Below are 19,103 nucleotides of genomic sequence, written 5' to 3'. Positions count from 1 at the left end.
CTTACCATAATATTCCTTATTCACACTGACTTTGGCTGTGCCAATTTTCCTTATTTCTGTCTCTGAGTCACAGTTCAGCTCAGTTTCCAAACCCTGTCCATATACCCCACTGTCTCCAGTAAATTGATTTGCCTTTATTTTTTTTTGGGATAAATTCTAAACGAAAAATATTTCAATTAATAAACTTTTAACTAATGTATATACATTTTCAATAAACTGCAAATATTTTTGCACCTTAATTTAATTTTTTGCACAGATAAATCCACATCCTCTAATAAACCTCTGGAAGTGCATTATATAAGAGTTCATTCTGTAACCAGAAAAATGTTCCCCATGTTGTCCCCTATTATTCTCTTCGGTGCATGGTTAGAGATGGCTCAACATGGCTTATGAATCTGAGAAGACATGCCTGTTGATTCCTCGGGAATCGCGAGCATCCTGTGTGTTCCACACGGCAGATGAGAAAGATGAGATCCCAGGCATCGGAGAGGACAGGTATCAGCTGTGTGTTTTGTGACATACATTAATGTGTGCTGTTTTAGTTTCGTTAATTATCCAAATGTTAAGCAAAATGTCAACAGCACATCAGGTGTTTCCTGCTAGTATTACCAACTGACATTTTTTAAAGAGATCTTTTACCTGATCATTATTTTAATGGATGTGTGCAGTGTTTTAGAGATGCTGAGTTACTCTAAGTTCATGGATCTGGAGTCGTGGCTGTGTATGCCATCAACATTGCTACCCAGGAGCTTGGACTCGACCTGCTCTGCCTCACCAGTGTCCACCGATAGCGAATCTGGAGATGCTGAAAATAGGTAAGGCACCTACAGAATGTCTACAGTTCATGTTTGAATAGTGGAGATGTCCAGCTGTTCATTGCTATCTGACCGAATCAGTTATGGTTTTATATTTTGGTTCACTTTTCTGTCTTTTGTTTTCTAGTAATTTTTTCTCTTTGCAATGTTTTTAAAGAGCATGGTGTTTTGATTTGCCTTTATTATTTTAAAAGCACAAAAAATTTTCCAACCTTGCAGATACTCTTGTGCAGTATTATGCATGCGTGTGTCCACCAGATGTCATAATTGAATTGATATGATGGAATTCAAAGGCAGGTTGCCCTTTTAATGTATCATCATCGTGACTATTGTAGTGTGGATGGTCTGAGTTGCACAGTATGGCAGCTCTAAGAAAATTGTGTGCTGATGGACAATTGCTATTATAGATCAGCTATACCTCATAGGAAAGTAGAATTCTAATCATTCAGAAAGTTTCAACTTCATATGAATTTTAGTGAACAGAATGTTATAGAACTTTGTTTGATTGTTTATGATTACTATGGATTCTCTGGTTTCCACACTACTGTCCCAAAATTACCAGTAGGTGGCAAATAAGTTTAAATTGACCCAGGTATAAAGGAGAGTATGAATGTGTAACACAAACCATAGTGTTCTGTGGTGGACCGACATCCCATCCAAGGTGCATTGCTGCATCTTGGCAAATGTTCCTGGGATAGAACCTGCTACCCTGACTAGGATAAAGTGGTGAATGAAGGTAAATAAATGACATAAAAATTCAAACTAAAGAATAAAAATAGTATAAGGATATGCACACTTTTATATAGTTGTAATGAACTAAAAAGATAAAATAGAAAGTTCAAGTAAAAAGATTTTGAATTTTTTCCTACTGAAGAGCAACTGTGCAAGATATGCAAAGTGAGTATTGTGTTAAAACAGGATGAGATAATGGGTGTTGAGTCCGGTCTGAAACATTAGTGTGTTAACTCTCAAGTGTTAAGTGAATGGTTAGTAAGAATACCAGATATACTAGTGATCGGTATTAGTATGCACAATGCAAGAAAGTGATCATTAGCAGATTTTAATATTGGTTGTTGTTGTTGTTTTCCTTTATTTTTACAGGCAAGTCATTAAGAACAGGTTCTTATTTACAATGGCGGCCTGACAAGTGAAAAAAACCACTTAGGGAAAGGGAAATAGGGCTAAAATAAGTACAAAACATTAAAAATACATACATGTAAACAATTACATAAATACATTATGACGAGAAGCAACTGCATATATCCGTGAACAAATACGATATAATATTTTTAAAGGTTGAAATTGGAATGAATTTATCCAGTTTGAGAGTATTTTGCAAAGCATTCCAGTTGCGAGCGGCAGCAGATTGAAAAGATGCAAGACCAAATGCAGAGTTGGTTTTAGGAATGCTTAATTGTAAATGAAGTGAGGACCGGGTTATATGTGACAGGCTTTAGCTGCAGCAAGTGACCTAAGTAAGGAGGTGAGTGGCCGAGAAGGGTCTTATAAATGAAGGTGAACCAGTGAATTTTACGGCGCTTTATGCTTCGCCACCAATTGCTATATTCTAAGGATTAGTGTTGCAGAAAAAGAGATAAAAAGCAGACGTTTTTTTATGTAAATAGTGGGATGTATTTTTAGTAAAGGTACATTTTGAAATTTAGAATATATCAGAGGGAAAGATAACTAGTTCTTTTTGTGCACAACATTCTACTCTTCTGTTTATTGCAATTGTGTTTCTGCAATAACATCAAGAATGTTTCTATGAACATGGCACATTTCGCTTCCAAAAGAGAAACTTGTCAGCTTTTAGTCACTAGAGTAGTGTAGCCTGAACAATGGATATCTGTTTCAGAAATCTGAACAGCTCTCCAACAAATTCATGTCAAGGTCTTGTGGAAGGGCAACAAAAATGAAAAGAGAAAAGAGATTTATCACTGAGCTGTTTACTGGATACAGTGGAAAGAATAGTTTACCATACAACTGGTATTGCATCTCTTAATGGAAACAGAAGTATACAGTGGAAACCGCTCATATCTCGCTTCAGGCGATCAGGACCTGGCTCATTCACAATCAGATACACGCAACACTTGACTCTTGATTGACAGACGTGGCTTTTGTGCGTTCTTTGTTGGCACACTTTAGCCGCAGGTGAAATTCAATATTTATGATGGACGTTGATCACAAGAGAGCACTACTTCTGCTTTTATCCGGGGGCCTTCTACCACCCTGTGTTTTTACTCTGACTATACCACTTAGGGAGTTCTTAACAAATGAGCTGCCACCACACACATATGGCAAATATAGATTACACGGAGGAGTGTTGTGAAAAATCGTCATGAGCTCAGTTTTGTGATGTGATGAATGAAGGATTCGCAGCTACGTGGGCAGCATGTTTACAGTGGAGCGCCTGGTTGAGTTTATACTCAGAAGAAAAAAGAAGAAGTCATACAAGAGAGGATCATGGAAAAGCCAAAGTTATACACTTCCAATCAGCAGGTACCTTAGACCAACAAGGAATTTGATATCTTTCAGGTCTAATTTGGAGTCTGCATTTTATTTTTATATATATATATATTATTATGTGGATTGTGTGTGTGGACCTGAAGATTTGACTGGATGAGAATTAGAATCTTTAAGAATTGAGTCTATTGTGTGGAATATCTGTGCAAAATTGAGTGGAATTATGATATAATGTTTTGATCATGTTTTTTGTCAGAAGCTGTACTGACAGAATTTGGCTGATGTTAAAAAATCATTATCAATAAAATCAAATTACTATTCAAAAGCTTGATTTGTAGAATATTATAGCTTAAAATGCATTATATACTTTCTTATCACCACCTACTCATTCATTACATCACACTTTTTTTCTGTCAAATGTGTCAGGGAGAATTTCAAGATATTTCTTTCTATTTGAAGAGCTTCTGCATTATTACTTAGAAGAATCACACAAAAAAATCACATAAACTGTGTATTTCCAGCAGACCCCCAGAGAGGAAGTCTATCTATCTGAACCACTCCCCAGAAAGGAAAAACTGTCATGTGCCACCTCTCCGCACTGTGCCAGTCTCTGTGACCTCTCAGTCCCCTGTGGCCCTGCAGACCTCCACTCCAGCTCAGAAGCCAGGCACGCTCTCCTCAAAGCAGAGTGCAAGTGTAAGGAAGAGGCGGCGTCTAGCTGCTAGCCCTGGAGGATTGCACTGGAACGCTTCAGGTAAATCCACAACCTTGGTAAACAGTAAAAAAGTGTTTACTTTTCAGCCTTTACTGTGATTTGAAGATATATGTCCTTCTAAAAACTTAGTTCAGACATCAAATATTGTTGACAATGGTATTTGATCATATTATATAATAGTTTATTGATGGCGATTATAAAATCAGTTCTATTCATCCAGCCATGTGCCACTGGCATTCTGACCAACTTGACCAATTGTAGGTACACCAAGCTGATGGACTCCACCCTGATAGACTAAATGCAAATAGAAAGAAAACTCTATCACTCTGTTATATCAGTATCATGATATCAGCTTTTAAAGAATTTTCAATAACATCTACCAGCTTTTTTTTATTATAAATACTATAATTACAATTTATAATAATCTATAATAGGTTTTCTTCTTTACAGATGCAAGTAGTTTTTGTTATGCCTCTTTCACATGGTGGTGGAGGGACTCTGTTTTCTTGTCCATTAAGTAAAAAATTAATTCACTCAGTGAGATGTTGAATGTTTGTAGGCTTTTTTATGAAACGATGATGAACAGCAGGTGATGATCTGACACTTTCTCAGAATTTATCCAAACAGGGTCAAAATCAGGACAAGTTTGATTGTTTTTTGTTTGATGTTTATTTTAAATGCATTTCAGTCACAAGAAAAGCTAGACTTGTTGACAGCTGAGGCATCCTTATCGATATTTGGTGTTTGGAGTTGCACTAGTTTTTTTACTTGATGTGTATTTTTACTCATTTATGTGTGCCTAGATGTTTGCCTGTCTAATTAGCTTTTCATCTGAGCTTATATCCGTTTTAGAGTTTCTTAACACTCGTAATATCTAAAGTATTTTAGCCAACAAAAGTACAGTTTAATATTACTGGCTTAGCCTGCAGTATCAGTATCTCCCACTGGGGGGCACATCTGACAGATTATAAACAACTGAGTTACTAGAAGATAAATTAAGATATTATCAGAAAGAAATATTGAATTTATATGAATAAAATTGGTAAAAAACTAGAAAAATTTTCAGAACTGTTGATGCTTATGGCCATTGATTTGAAACAGGCAAATGCAGTGAAGATGTAGTGTGTAAAAGGGAAACGGTCATAGAAACAAGACCATCTTGAGATAATAGAGAAAGGGTAAGGCTTGCCTAGGGCACAAAATGTGCTGAACATAAACATGCATTTATATAAGGAGAAAGAGAGTGGGTGTATGCTAAACTGGCATGTTGACTTCTAGACTGGACAAGATTGGCAGTGTTCTCAATTGTACAAACAAAGAGAAAACTGCTTATAATAAGTACACAAATAATGTGGAGATTTATGCATGGCATGTTTGTGAAGACGTGCATGTCGAGCCTTCGTGAAGGTGTGTAGCAGCCACATTATTATAGAATGGTGGAAACCAGGCCAAGAATGCATACAGTTAAACTCCCAATCAACAGAGGTGACCCTGTCATTAGTGCCTTGTTGGACAAGGAAATGGCTCCTAATTGCACACTGTAATTGTGGCGGCCACCTGCAGACGTTGCTAATTAGTGGTGGAACAATTGCTGTGTCAAAGCTTGCTGATGGCTTAATGAGCGATTCTTTTGTCAAGAAGCTGTCAACTAAAACAACAGTGGCTAGCGGCAATGGGCTGAGAGCAGATCAGTCGCCTCTACTTCAAGCCTTTCTTGTTCAGCAGAGACAGAGAGCTATTATCACACTCATTATGGGTGGAGCAGTGAGGCAGGATGTGACTTTTACAACATTACTGTAATGGAGGTTCTAGTACATACATTGTAGTCTATACTGTACATCTGTTCCTACGCTGATGTTTCAGTGCATTTGATATACCACAAACCTGCATACAGCAGAATTTTTTTTTTTGTAACCTAGAACAATGTGTTCCCTCAGCAGGACCATCAAAGCCCTGCAGCTTTTTTAATGCTCAAGTGATGTTATAAAATCTGGGTTTTCTGAGAGAGCTTTAACACTGTAGACATACAGCATTAGCATTAGAATCAACAGCTTATGAAGGAGGCCTGTGGGTATTGAATCTCATGCTACTTGGTGTAATGTAATGCAGTAGGTGGGAGTTGGACCACTACATCCTCTTCAGGGGTTTGTGGCTCAGTGTGAAGGTTTTTAAGATATAATCAGCATCTGATAACCACTGTCAGTGTAGAGTGGCTTAGGCTGTCTGAAATGATTGGATTATTCTGTTGTTCCTTTGACTGTTCATTTTTCCAGCTGTCCATGTGCTGGCTAATGTATGCATTTATTCAGTTCTATAGAAGGAATAATTGACCGGGGTCTGTTTAAATATTAGAAAATCATGGACACCCGAAGTGGTAATGCAGCTTTGACGCGACGCATAGTAACAGAGTAACAAGTAACGAGAGGCTTGCACCACTGATATGCAGTTATTGGACAGAGAGGGAAAGAAAGAGATAGACAGAGAGCATGTGTGATTTCAGACAGAAAAAGTCTGTGAACAAGTACAAATATATACTTATTTTTTTATTTATTTTTTTATTTTTTGTAGAATTAATTAACAACAACAAAAAACCCTTTAAACAAGTAGGCCTATCAATCATTTTTTATTCTTTTTTTAAATATTATTATAAATATAAATCAAGCGTAAATCAAGTTTGGCAAAGTGATATGGAGCTGAATGTACTGAAGACCCACCTGGAACTACTTTATCTGTACATGAAATGTAAATGCACACCTTGGAATGTCTGTTATCCAATCAGATCGGATTACAAATCAGTATTTATGTAAACCTAAACTAAAAACAGGGTTAATAACAATGTTCATCCTAAAATCACAGACAAAACATGCGATTTCACACTGTAGCATGCTTGCACCTGTATCAAAGATCTAGTGATCTGAAGAGTCAGAATGCTTTGCTGCATTATTTCAATTTTGTCATGATATTATGTTATTTCATTACTATACAGGTTGTTGGTCTAAGCATGAAAGGTTCAGGTTTATTGTTGACAATGCTATAATTCTAACTATTAATGTATGTATACATACTGTATCTCACAAAAGTGAGTACGCCCCTCACATTTCAGCCACCATTTTAGTTTATCTTCTCAAGGGACAATACTATAGAAATAAAACTTGGATACATTTTAGAGTAGTTATTGTACCGTTTGTATAGTAGTATATATATTTGCTGTCCTCTGGAAAACATCTCAAAATACAGCCATTATTGTCAAAATATTATAGGAAATAGAAAGCAAGACAAGGAGACGTGGTGGTGGAATGAGGAAGTGCAGGAGAGCATTAGGGGAAAGAGATTGGCAAAACAGAAGTGGGATCTACAGAGTGATGAGAAAAGTAGGCTTGAGTACAAGGAGATGCGGCAGCAGGTAAAAAGGGATGTGGCGAAAGCCAAGGAAAAGGCATATGAGGAGCTGTATAAGAGGTTGGACACTAAGGAGGGAGAAAAGGATTTATACCGATTGGCCAGGCAGAGGGACCGAGCTGGGAAGGATGTACTGCAAGTTAGAGCAATAAAGGATGGAGAGGGAAATGTGTTGACTAGTGAGGAGAGTGTGTTGAGAAGATGGAGGGAGTATTTTGAACAGCTGATGAATGAGGAAAATCAGAGAGAGAGAAGGTTGGAGGATGTGAAGTTGGTGAAGCAGGATGTAGATAGGATTAGTAAGGAGGAAGTGAGAGCAGCGATTAAGAGGATGAAGAGTGGAAAGTCGGTTGGACCAGATGACATACCGGTAGAAGCGTGGAGATGTTTAGGAGAGATGGCAGTGGAGTTTTTAACCAGATTGTTTAACAGGATTCTGGAAGGGGAGAGGATGCCTGAGGAATGGAGAAGGAGTGTGCTGGTACCGATCTTTAAGCATAAGGGAGATGTGCAGACCTGCAGTAACTACAGGGGAATTAAGTTGATCAGTCACACCATGAAGTTATGGGAAAGAGTAGTGGAAGCCAGGCTGAGAGAAGAGGTGACCATCTGTGAGCAACAGTATGGTTTCATGCCGAGGAAGAGCACCACAGATGCCTTATTTGCTTTGAGGATGTTGATGGAGAAGTATAGAGAAGGACAGAAGGAGCTGCATTGTGTATTTGTGGATTTAGAGAAAGCGTACGACAGGGTGCCGAGAGAGGAGTTGTGGTATTGTATGAGGAAGTCTGGTGTGTCAGAGAAGTATTTGAGGGTGGTGCAGGACATGTATGAGGACAGTGTGACGGCAGTGAAGTGTGCAGTAGGTACGACAGACTGGTTCAGGGTGAAGGTTGGACTGCATCAAGGATCGGCCCTGAGCCCTTTCCTGTTTGCAGTGGTGATGGACAGGTTGACGGACGAGGTCAGACAGGAGTCTCCCTGGACTATGATGTTTGCAGATGATATTGTGATTTGTGGTGAGAGTAGAGAGCAGGCTGAGAAGAGCCTGGAGAGGTGGAGATATGCGCTGGAGAGAAGGGGAATGAAAGTCAGTAGGAGTAAGACAGAGTACATGTGTGTGAATGAGAGGGAGGGCAGTGGAGTGATGCGGTTGCAGGGAGAAGAGGTGGAGAAGGTGGAGGAGTTCAGGTACCTGGGGTCAACAGTGCAAAGTAATGGAGAGTGTGTTAGAGAAGTAAAGAAAAGAGTGCAGGCAGGGTGGAGTGGGTGGAGAAGAGTGACAGGAGTGATTTGTGATAGTAGGGTATCTGCAAGAATGAAAGGGAAAGTTTATAGGACTGTGGTGAGACCTGCGATGTTGTATGGATTAGAGACAGTGGCATTGAGTAAAAGACAGGAGGTGGAGCTGGAGGTAGCAGAGCTGAAGATGTTAAGGTTTTCATTGGGAGTGACGAGGATGGACAAGATTAGAAATGAGTTTATTAGAGGAACAGCACATGTAGGATGTTTTGGTGACAAGGTGAGGGAGGCGAGATTGAGATGGTTTGGACATGTGCAGAGAAGGGACATAAATTATATTGGTAGAAAAATGCTGAAGATGGAGCCACCAGGTAGGAGGAAAAGAGGAAGGCCAAGGAGGAGGTTCATGGATGTGGTGAGGGAAGACATGCAGGTAGTTGGTGTGAAAGAGGCAGATGTAGAGGACAGGGTGGTATGGAGACGGATGATCCGCTGTGGCGACCCCTAATGGGAGCAGCCGAAAGAAGAAGAAGAAGATTGTCAAAATATTATTGCCAATAGCCAGAGGTGGCAAAAGTACACACATCTATTACTTAAGTAGAAGTACAGATACTAATGTTTTAAAATACTCGGGTAAAAGTTAAAGTACTGATTATACCTTTTTACTTAAGTGTAAGTAAAGAAGTTTTGGCTCTGACATGTACTTAAGTAAAAAGTAGTTATTACTTCTACCTGTTTTAGCTGTTAACTGAACCTTACATCATATTAATATTAGATAGATGATTAGATAGATAGATAGATAGATAGATAGATAGATAGATAGATAGATAGATAGATAGATAGATAGATAGATAGATAGATAGATAGATAGATAGATAGATAGAAAGAAATTTATTGTCATTGCATAGTACACAGCAACGACAGTTACCAGAAGTGCAAAAAGTAGCAATCGTGCAAATAGTGCAGATAGATATGTAGCATATTTACAGCATGTGATATATATGTAAGCATATGTACAGTGATTAAATATAAAGGCTATAGCAGTGCAGAGACGTGTGGACATCATTAAGAGCCTTCGCTATGTTTCCACACGGACAGTTAATGAGGTGATACCGGAGAAAGTGCACCTCTTCAAGTCAAGAAGCTTTTATATATATATATATATATATATATATATATATATATATATATATATATATATATATATATATATATATATATATATATATATATATATATAATCATAGACATTTTACAGATTTAATTGATGTATTGTTTTTATCTGTACGATCAATAGAGACAGTAATTTAAGTTCGTTTCGGCATTATGAGGGAAAAACCCCACAAAACGCCACCTAGAGGGTTAATTGTGTAAAACATGGCCGATTTGGTGTTTAATTTGAGACTTGGCGCAGAAATAAAACGAGAGTTTACTGATAAAAATATTTTTCAGTGGAGTTTATTTATTTATTTTATATCTAAGTAAAGAAAGGACGTCGTGAATAAGTGTATGTTTTGCTGGAGGTTTTAATTTCTTTTATATTTAGTTTTTTATTTATGTATTTACATTTTTTTAAATAAAAATGGTAAAAACAGAAATGCGCGCTGAATTGATAGCGCGTTAATAACATTTAGTTCCGTTTAAAATAATTGAAATTTTGACAGCCAAATATATATATATTAATACAAAACTAATTAAAAATGTTGTTACCTAATGAATGTGTCCAGGCTGAAGATCCACATATAGAACACAAGCAGAGAAAAGATGATGATGATCAGGAATGTGTCTGTTCTCAGTCATGTTTACATCACTGACTCCCTCTGTCTCATCCACATTAACCCAAAACTTCTTACTGCCTTCTGCCTGCTGATTCTTATCTTCGTAAAGAGTGAGAGTCAGGACTTTATACACCAGCGAATTGAAAAAGACGCGCAGTAACAGGAAATTGGTTGTTCGGCTGAAATCGACGCGCAGTGAAAAGGAAAATTTGATATTTCACCAAATCAATGGATTAAAACTAAAGTAACGAGTCTGTGTTGAAAATGTAGGAAGGAAAAAGTACAGATATTTGTGTAAAAATGTAATGAGTGAAAGTAAAAAGTTGTCTGGATAATAAATAGTGGAGTAAAGTACTCATACCGAAAAAATCTACTTAAGTACAGTAACAAAGTATTTGTACTCCGTTACTAACCACCTCTGCCAATAGCTAACAACAAAAGTGAATACACCCTAAGTGAAAATGTCAAAACTGTGTCCAAAGAGTCAATATTTTTTAGTGAGCACCATTGTTATCCAGCACTGCCTCCTGGGCATGGAATTCTCCAGAGCTGCAAAGGTTGTTGCTGGGATCCTCTTTTACTCCTCCATAATGACATCAAGGAGCTGCTGGATGTTAGACACATGGCACTTAATCACCTTGCGATTGAGGATGCCCCACAGGTGCTCAATAGTGTTCAGTTCTGGAGACCACTCCATCGCCTTTACCTTCAGCTTCCTATGCAAGGCAGTTGTTATCTTGGCGCTGTGTTTGGGGTCATTAGTATGTTGGAAAAAAGCTGTTTGGATCAGTTTCCGAAGGGAGGTCATCATGTTCTGCTACATAATGTCGCAGTACATGTTGTGTTCCATGTTTCCCTCAATTAACCGCAGCTCCCCAGTACCAGAAGCACTTATGCAGCTCTAGACTCTTCTGGAGACTCCAGACTCCAGAGCTCCAGACTCTTCACCATCTGGATTCCATCTGACCCAAACAAGTTTATCTTAATGTTATCAGACCAGAGGACATGGTTCCAGTAATTCATGCTCTTGGAGAGGTTGTCTTCATCAAACTGTTTGTGGCTCTTGTAAGCCAGCTTTATAAGAGGCTTCTTTCTGGGACGACGGCCATGCAAATAGACTTGTTGCAGTGTGTGACATATTGTCTGAGCACTAACAAGCGGAGCTTCCGTCTGTTTTTTGAAGCAGCTTTTGCACCTGACGCACAGCATGAGGACTCAACTTCTTTGAACGACCCTTGCAAGGTCTGTTCCGAGTGGAACCCGTCTTTGAAATAAAACCTCTGTATGACTCGGCCAACTTTGTGGAGAGCAACAATTCTAATTCTCAAATCCTCAGTTCTTTGCCTTGAGGTGCCACGTTAAACATCCAGAGGTCAGTATGAAAGAATTGTACTCAAATCACAAACTTTTCACTGCTCTAATACAAGATACACACGTTTTTATGGTCCTGTCAAGCAGACAAAAACTTGAACATAATGAATAGGACATGTGGCTTCGCATGGTTAAGCGACATACAGTTGTTATCATTAGGGTGTACTCACTATTATTTTGCTAGCTATTTAGACAACAATGGCTGCATGTTGAGTTATTTTCAAAGGACAGTAAATGCTTCACAATGACTGCTCTAAAATATATTCACATATTTTATACAATTATCATACAATATAGTATTGTCCCTTGAGAGGATACAAATTGTTGCTGAAATGTGAGGTCTGTTTGTATATATATGTATATATGTATATATGTGTGTATGTATATATCTTCCCGTGGGCTCACCACCTGCAGGAGGGACCGTAAGGGACGGTGCTGTGAGGATTGGGCAGCAGTCGAAGGCGGGGGCCTGCTTAGACTGCTGCCCCCGCAACCCGAATTACGGATAAGCGGGAGAAAATGAATGAATGAATGAATATATAGATAGATAGATAGATAGATAGATAGATAGATAGATAGATAGATAGATAGATAGATAGATAGATAGATAGATAGATAGATAGATAGATAGATAGATAGATAGATAGATAGATAGATTATAGTCATTATTTGAGTCCACAAAAAAGCAACCTTGATGTTAAAATGAGACTTTACTAATTAACCTCATGAAAGAGAGTTGGATGTCATTGGCATCCAGTAGATGGGCATGTTGTGCCAGCTGTGCAAGACCTTTTCCAGTAAAGCTGCTGCATTTATCATTTCAGTGGACAGGCAGGAGCAAATCAGCATCTTAAAGCTGTAAAAACACTGTACTGTCCAGCTGTCTGGATTTGTTTCCTGTTCAATTCACTGCTGTTTAAAAAAAATCACTTTTAGGATTCCCTGATATGTAATAGCAGGAGCTACGGTAAACCTTTTTGATGAGTGCCAAGTGTCTTTTTCATTCAGTACACAATCTTTACTTTTCCTGTAGAGGGCACTACAGCATTTGTTCTAGTGCAACAGGAAAGGGTGGAAGCTGTGTAACATTTCTGAAGAGATAGTTTCAGACTGAAAATATTTAGTTTCTCATCTCGCAAGTCTCTTGAGTTCCGTTTAATCATGTCGGCACAGGGAAATGCTACAGGGCAATAGATGGCCTGCTGCTCTTTCCTCTGGCTTACGTTCCGCTATAAAAATGTCTTTTATTATTCACGCTGCAAAGGCGTGATTAACCACACACACCCACAGCATAAGGTAGAACAGCCATTGACACCTTGCTTTTAATCTCCTGCGATTTGACTTTGCTCAATGAAGTGAATCCATAATACAGTTATAGAAAGGGTGTAAGACCAGGGCATTGGGTTATTTCTGTTCTATGCCACAATGTTTTACAAAATTATGTGGTTTGGTCTTTTTCTATTGTATAAATTGCCTATTTAATGCATTTTATCACAAAATAATAATGTATATTAGCTGTTATTATCACATTACTAGATTATTAGTCATACATACCTATGTAATACTACCATCATTCTATCTATCTATCTATCTATCTATCTATCTATCTATCTATCTATCTATCTATCTATCTATCTATCTATCTATCTATCTATCTATCTATCTATCTATCTATCTATCTATCTATCTATCTATATTATTTTTTTTAATGCTTTGCTTTTCTATATTAGCTTAAAGCCCTGGGGTATACCTAAAACTAGCATTCTTAATGCATTTCTCAATAGCAGGATGTGATCAGCTACAAGCAGCTATAAAACCACCCTCTTTATGTTTTTTTTTTAAAGATGAATATTAGGATGATGATGATGATGATGATGATGATGATGATGATGATGAAACTCATAATCATTACCTATGCTTTGTTACAATAATTTTTGGACAATTGAACATGCAGTAAGAAATGTAAGTGAGTTTGTGCATAAATTGCCCTGTACTTTATCTTGTTTGCACTGGATAGACAGAGACAGCACGAACAAAGACTCCATCTCAGAATTTCTTTTTTTTTTTTTTTGGGGGTTTTTGGGTCATTGAATTTTTGAGGAATGATTACTTTCATTAGACACACACCACTGAAACACAAAGACTTTTATATAACTTGTAATTTGAAAGTACATGATCATCTAGTGCAATACGATACAGATCAGTGCATCTGCCAAAAAAACTTTTAGTCCAAAAAATATAGTCCAATTAATGAATCAAAAGTTTGAATTGATCAAGTTATTACTAAGCATGTACATGATTCAGTTAGAATTGAAGTTGCTTGAAGATATTTGATATACTTGGTGTATATTGATTTGGGTATATTAAGCTGATTAGAGTTGAGTCTGCAACGCACTCTGACGCACGAGTGCCTGGGGTAAGACCGGGTCTTGAACAGGTAAGCATCTGCTCAGTTCTTAGTGACATAACTGCTATTGAATTTGTTGGTCAAACCCTAATTGACAAAATTTACGCAAGCGAAGATTTTAAAGCTAACGAATGGAACATTCTATGTATCATGAATGTAAAAAATTGTGCCCACTTTTACAGAAAATGTCAAAATGGAATTTTCATGCTACCGATTTTATGTTGTGTGATTTTTATAATGATCAAAGGTTCTGTTTCACACAACATAGTGTGCCATATGAAGTATGCCTAAAAATAGAGAACTTTATAGATATAAAAAATAAATTATTTGCTGCAGGTGGTATGACATATAACTGTCACATTTAATGAGTGTTATAAAAATAAGCAACCCTTTCAGCAGGAGCTTGTCTTTAAGCAACTGTCAGCTCTCACTATGTCTGCCTGATCATGCATTAGTGTGTATTATCAAGGTGTAACTATGCTTATTGCTAATATGCAGTGCACATATCTCCTACAGAAGGTCACCTCACTAGATCTGGTTGAATGGATAAACATTTCTCAGTGTGAATAGAGTGACTTTCCGTTGGGCTGTACCCATCTCTGGAGCTGTCAGTTGTAAGCTGTCATGTGAACAAAAGTTACATGGCTATAGAACAATATTTAAAATACAATGATCAGAACGATCAGAGACTGGTGGATGGTGTATCGAATATCAAATAGTGAAGAGTTCTGAGTTTAAATACTGAAAATGCACAGAAATTACACACACAATTATTTGTTATCAAGTTGCTAGCTACTATTGGTTCTTTAGCTCATACAATTTTTGTGACTTGGAAATGGTAAAAATTTCACAAACAAAATACATCAGAAGATTACCATTCACAAGCTTTATTTTTCTGATGAATAGGGTGCCATTGCTGTCTGAAAAAAAAAGAAAAACTACAAAACTAACCATGGTTAATCTAACAAAACAGATGGTGCGAAAAGATACATGTTCATAATGAGAAAATAATGACACAGCCTCGCATACTAGCACTCAACAGGAATCCTACTCCAGCGAGGCAACATGATCCAGCACAATGGGACACATGATATGGATACACAGCTCTGCCTCTTTTCCCCTCCGCCATCACCATCAAAGTCACCATAGTGATGAACTACAGGAGAGACACTCCAAACATCTCTAAAGTATGACTGTGATACCACAAAGCCTCTCGCACTGGCACTGTTCCCAGCATCGAACAAAAGTACAAAGAAGCAATAAAAAAAAAGGAATGTTCATACACAAGCCGTAGGAAAGTGGACTAAACAAGTGCCAGTAATTCCACATCTGAGCTTCATTGTCTAGTGAATCTGCTTAGTTTTTACTTTAGCGTTTTTTTTTTTTTTTTTTTCACAATTACTGCAGTGTTTCATCACAGTGGCTCAGAGGTCATTCCTGTTCCCATAACAGCTTTCTCTGGAAGACAATACATGCAAAACGCTCATGAAGTTTTAATTGCTGAGCTGATTAAACACTAGGTGGCTTCCAGTGACTCAGTACTAGCTGACTAGATAGATACAAGGATGAACTTGATCTACTGTTGCTTTGCAGATGGCGGGAATGAATACGAGGAAATGAGACACCCTCTCACCTGGAGGTGTACTGGTACCTTGTGTGTGTGTGTGTGTGTGTGTGTGTGTGTGTGTGTGTGTGTGTGTGTGTGTGTGTGTGTGTGTGTGTGTGTGTGTATATGTGTGTGTGTGTGTGTGTGTGTGTGTGTGTGTGTGTGTGTGTGTGCATGTGTGTATTTATGTATGTGTTTTAATCTATCTATCTATCTATCTATCTATCTATCTATCTATCTATCTATCTATCTATCTATCTATCTATCTATCTATCTATCTATCTATCTATCTATCTATCTATCTATCTATCTATCTATCTATCTATCTATTCAATAATTCTGTATAAAAAAAAAATTTGAGGCCACTTTAATTAACTGCTTTATCGTGGTGTTTGAAAATGTGCTGCATATATTTCTGAATAAAGTGTCTGCATAAAAACATAAAAAATGTAATCAGATTATTTAACAGTCCCCAACATATATAGCACATAAGCAAAAAGAAAAGTCAAAGATATTATACTTAGTCATTTATTTAGGAAAGTGACCCAATAGCACATATTTGTAATTGCAAAAATGTTCACCTCTAGAATTAACAGTTGATCTGAAACAGAAATTGAAATAAGGTGTAATAAGGATTTCAACCAAATGGATGACAATTGAAAATTGCATACATTTTTGTTTTTTTTTATCTTGCCTGGAATATTTTGATGGTTCCTACGAGCAAAATTAAATTGTATTAAATATATTTAACGTTAGTTGAACAAAAGTATTTTATTCAAGCAAGACCAAAAGCATTTTAATGTAATGCAATACAGTCATTCTTCTTTGTGTGTGAAATTTTTCTTTAAAAGCTGCATATTTTATGATGTATTTTTCTTTTCTTTATGCTACTTTGGCTCCATAGAATAGTGTAAACTGGCTCCATGTAGTATTTTAATCATATCCCTTTGTCATCTTAATTTTTCTTGTTCTTTGTCTTTAATGGAATAGTCTCAGAGTTAGTACTTGTTTGTTCTGTACCAGATGCATGCTTTCATCTCTGCATCTCAATGATTAGTGTAAGCTCAGGAGAATGTAATGGCTGTCAGAAGGAAGTAGTGGGATGCACTAAAAAAAATGATCAGGACCAAGACAGGAAATGAGTCAAGTGGTCGCTTTGACAGCTAGTTTATTATGAGCATCCCTGTGAATGAAAATAATAATTATCACATTTCCTGTTCTCATTAAGCTCCTCTCTCTGATGCACCCCCACCCCCCCTTTTTTTCTCTGGGTGTCAGTTATCACCTGAGGTGTCTGTTTTCCTCTCTTAGGCTCAGTGCTGCGTGAATACGAGCGAGGAGAGGCGGCCGCTGCGTTGCAGGTGAAACGCGTCCCTAAACCTTTGGAGTCTGCGAAACCTGGTGCAGAGCTGTGGGGGGACAAAGCAGCACTCAGGAAATGTGTGTCAGTGGATGACAGCCTGCTGCAGCAGACGCCCACAGAGCCTGGTACACTGCTGAGCCGCCTGGAGAGAGGAAAGAAGAAACTCAGGAACATCCACGTGAGTAGGAGTGACACTAGCCAGGTCTAAGGGAGAAATAGAGTAAGTTTATGTGATAAAAAATATTTTGGTGAGAATGACAACAGTAGATTTAGGAAGTGACTGGCTAATGAACTGATTCGAGGAAAAAGAAAGATAATTTTAAATCTCTAATCTGAGCTGCCATAAATTACGCCTGCTGTTATTCTGCACATTGGAACGCAGCCACTTCTCCATGCAGACTTCACACAATATGTGCTAGTATTGAATTTCCTGCCAGTTTCCAGTGACTGGTATATTTATGCTGTATCATATGTTCATAAAAATGTGTAAACACGACAATAAGTTCATACTCTTTTGTAGAAGGATATTGAATTCTTGACTTGAGGGGTTTTGTGGTTTCTGTGGTGTTGTCTTACTCTTGCATAGCCACTATAAACCTCTAGTTTTATAACAACAGTAGTCATTTTTTACCCTTTAAATACAGTACACTCAACTGACATCCCACACTAGTGAGTCAGTGTTCTGTACTTTGGAGAATACTATGCAATGGCCTTAATGTTCTGTGCTTTCACAGCAGATGAGTCCTATCTGCATCTGTTTGCCTTAATTTGAGATGCAACTATATTGTCCATTACCTACAGGGTAGGTTATTGTTTTTCCCCAACCTACGAGTGAATATACGACTGATTTACTCTAGTATGTGTCTGACCAAACTGTGATAGAGTTGTAAAGCGATGTTGCAATTAAAATATGGATAAAACTCTTTGATAATGTTTTAATAAATGTCTGTTACCGTGCACATCATAACATAAAATATACAAATAAAAAAAAAAAACACACTATATGCAATATATGTGCCATAAATGCCATATGTGGTTCTTCCCCAAACTGTTCCCACAAAGTTCGAGGTTCACAGTTTGTCATCTATTCACATCTTTGGATGCTGTAGAATCTAATTTTCCATTTACTTAAACTAAGAGACCTAAACCTGTTCCAGCATGGCAATACCCCTGTGTAAAAAGCCAGCTCCATGAAGATATGGTTGAAATGGTAAGACTTAAAGATCTGGAGTTGCCTGCTATTGAACTCTGACCTCAACCCTATTATACATCATTGTGAAGAACTGGAGCACTGACTGCACCCCAGGCCTCCTCACTCTATATCAGTACATGACTTTGCTAATGCCCTTGTGGTTGAATGAGCACAAATCTCCACAAGCACACTCCAAAATCTAGTGGAACATCTTCCCAGAAGAGTGGAGCCTATTATAACAGCGAATGTGGTCTAAATGTGAAATCGTATGTTCGGAAAGCACATGTGAATCTTATGGATATGTGCCCACAAACCTTTGTCCATAAAGTGTATAAAGCACTTTATTATAATTATGGCTTTTGAATTGTATTAGACAGTGCTTTAATTCAATAGGCCTTATGTCTTTTCTAGGAAACTGTTCAGTAAGTGCACAAGTGCACGGCGTGGATCAAGAGAGTTATTTCAGTTTCATCAAATTTTCCAATCTGATGTTATACACAGGTGCCGCTTGGGTGCTTGGGAAGTCACTATCCAGGAACAAATAATAATAATAGAAATAATAAAAATACAGCGGAAAAACAATAAATTATAGTTTTTAGAATATATAGATTTTTTTTTATAATATAAACGGTAATAATAGAAATAGGTGTTCTATAATAATAGAAATATTATTATTATTATTATAATTATTATTATTTTACTTTTACATATTTTAACACCTCTTGGAAAATCATAAAAAATTTATTTAAAAA

The 19,103-nt window shown here is 37.4% G+C and overlaps 1 protein-coding gene across 5 annotated transcripts in view; it reads left to right on the top strand.

Moving 5' to 3' along the window:
• ankfn1a (ankyrin repeat and fibronectin type III domain containing 1a) overlaps positions 1-19,103 on the top strand; it is a 75,680-nt gene that overhangs the window by 4,550 nt on the left and 52,027 nt on the right. For 3 of the 5 annotated variants that reach the window (XM_083556120.1, XM_083556123.1, XM_083556122.1), the window contains exons 2-5: positions 371-495; positions 669-815; positions 3,800-4,032; positions 17,108-17,337. In XM_083556120.1, coding sequence (XP_083412246.1) covers positions 371-495; positions 669-815; positions 3,800-4,032; positions 17,108-17,337 — 735 coding nt within the window. The remainder of the gene's footprint in view (positions 1-370; positions 496-668; positions 816-3,799; positions 4,033-17,107; positions 17,338-19,103) is intronic. The other 2 variants (XM_083556121.1, XM_083556124.1) reach the window with 1 other exon arrangement.

This window comes from Silurus aristotelis (genome assembly GCF_946808225.1).
Source record: "Silurus aristotelis genome assembly, chromosome: 12".
Classification (NCBI taxonomy): domain Eukaryota; kingdom Metazoa; phylum Chordata; class Actinopteri; order Siluriformes; family Siluridae; genus Silurus; species Silurus aristotelis.
Note: the sequence above shows the minus strand (reverse complement) of the source record. Positions and strands in the feature narration are given on the sequence as shown.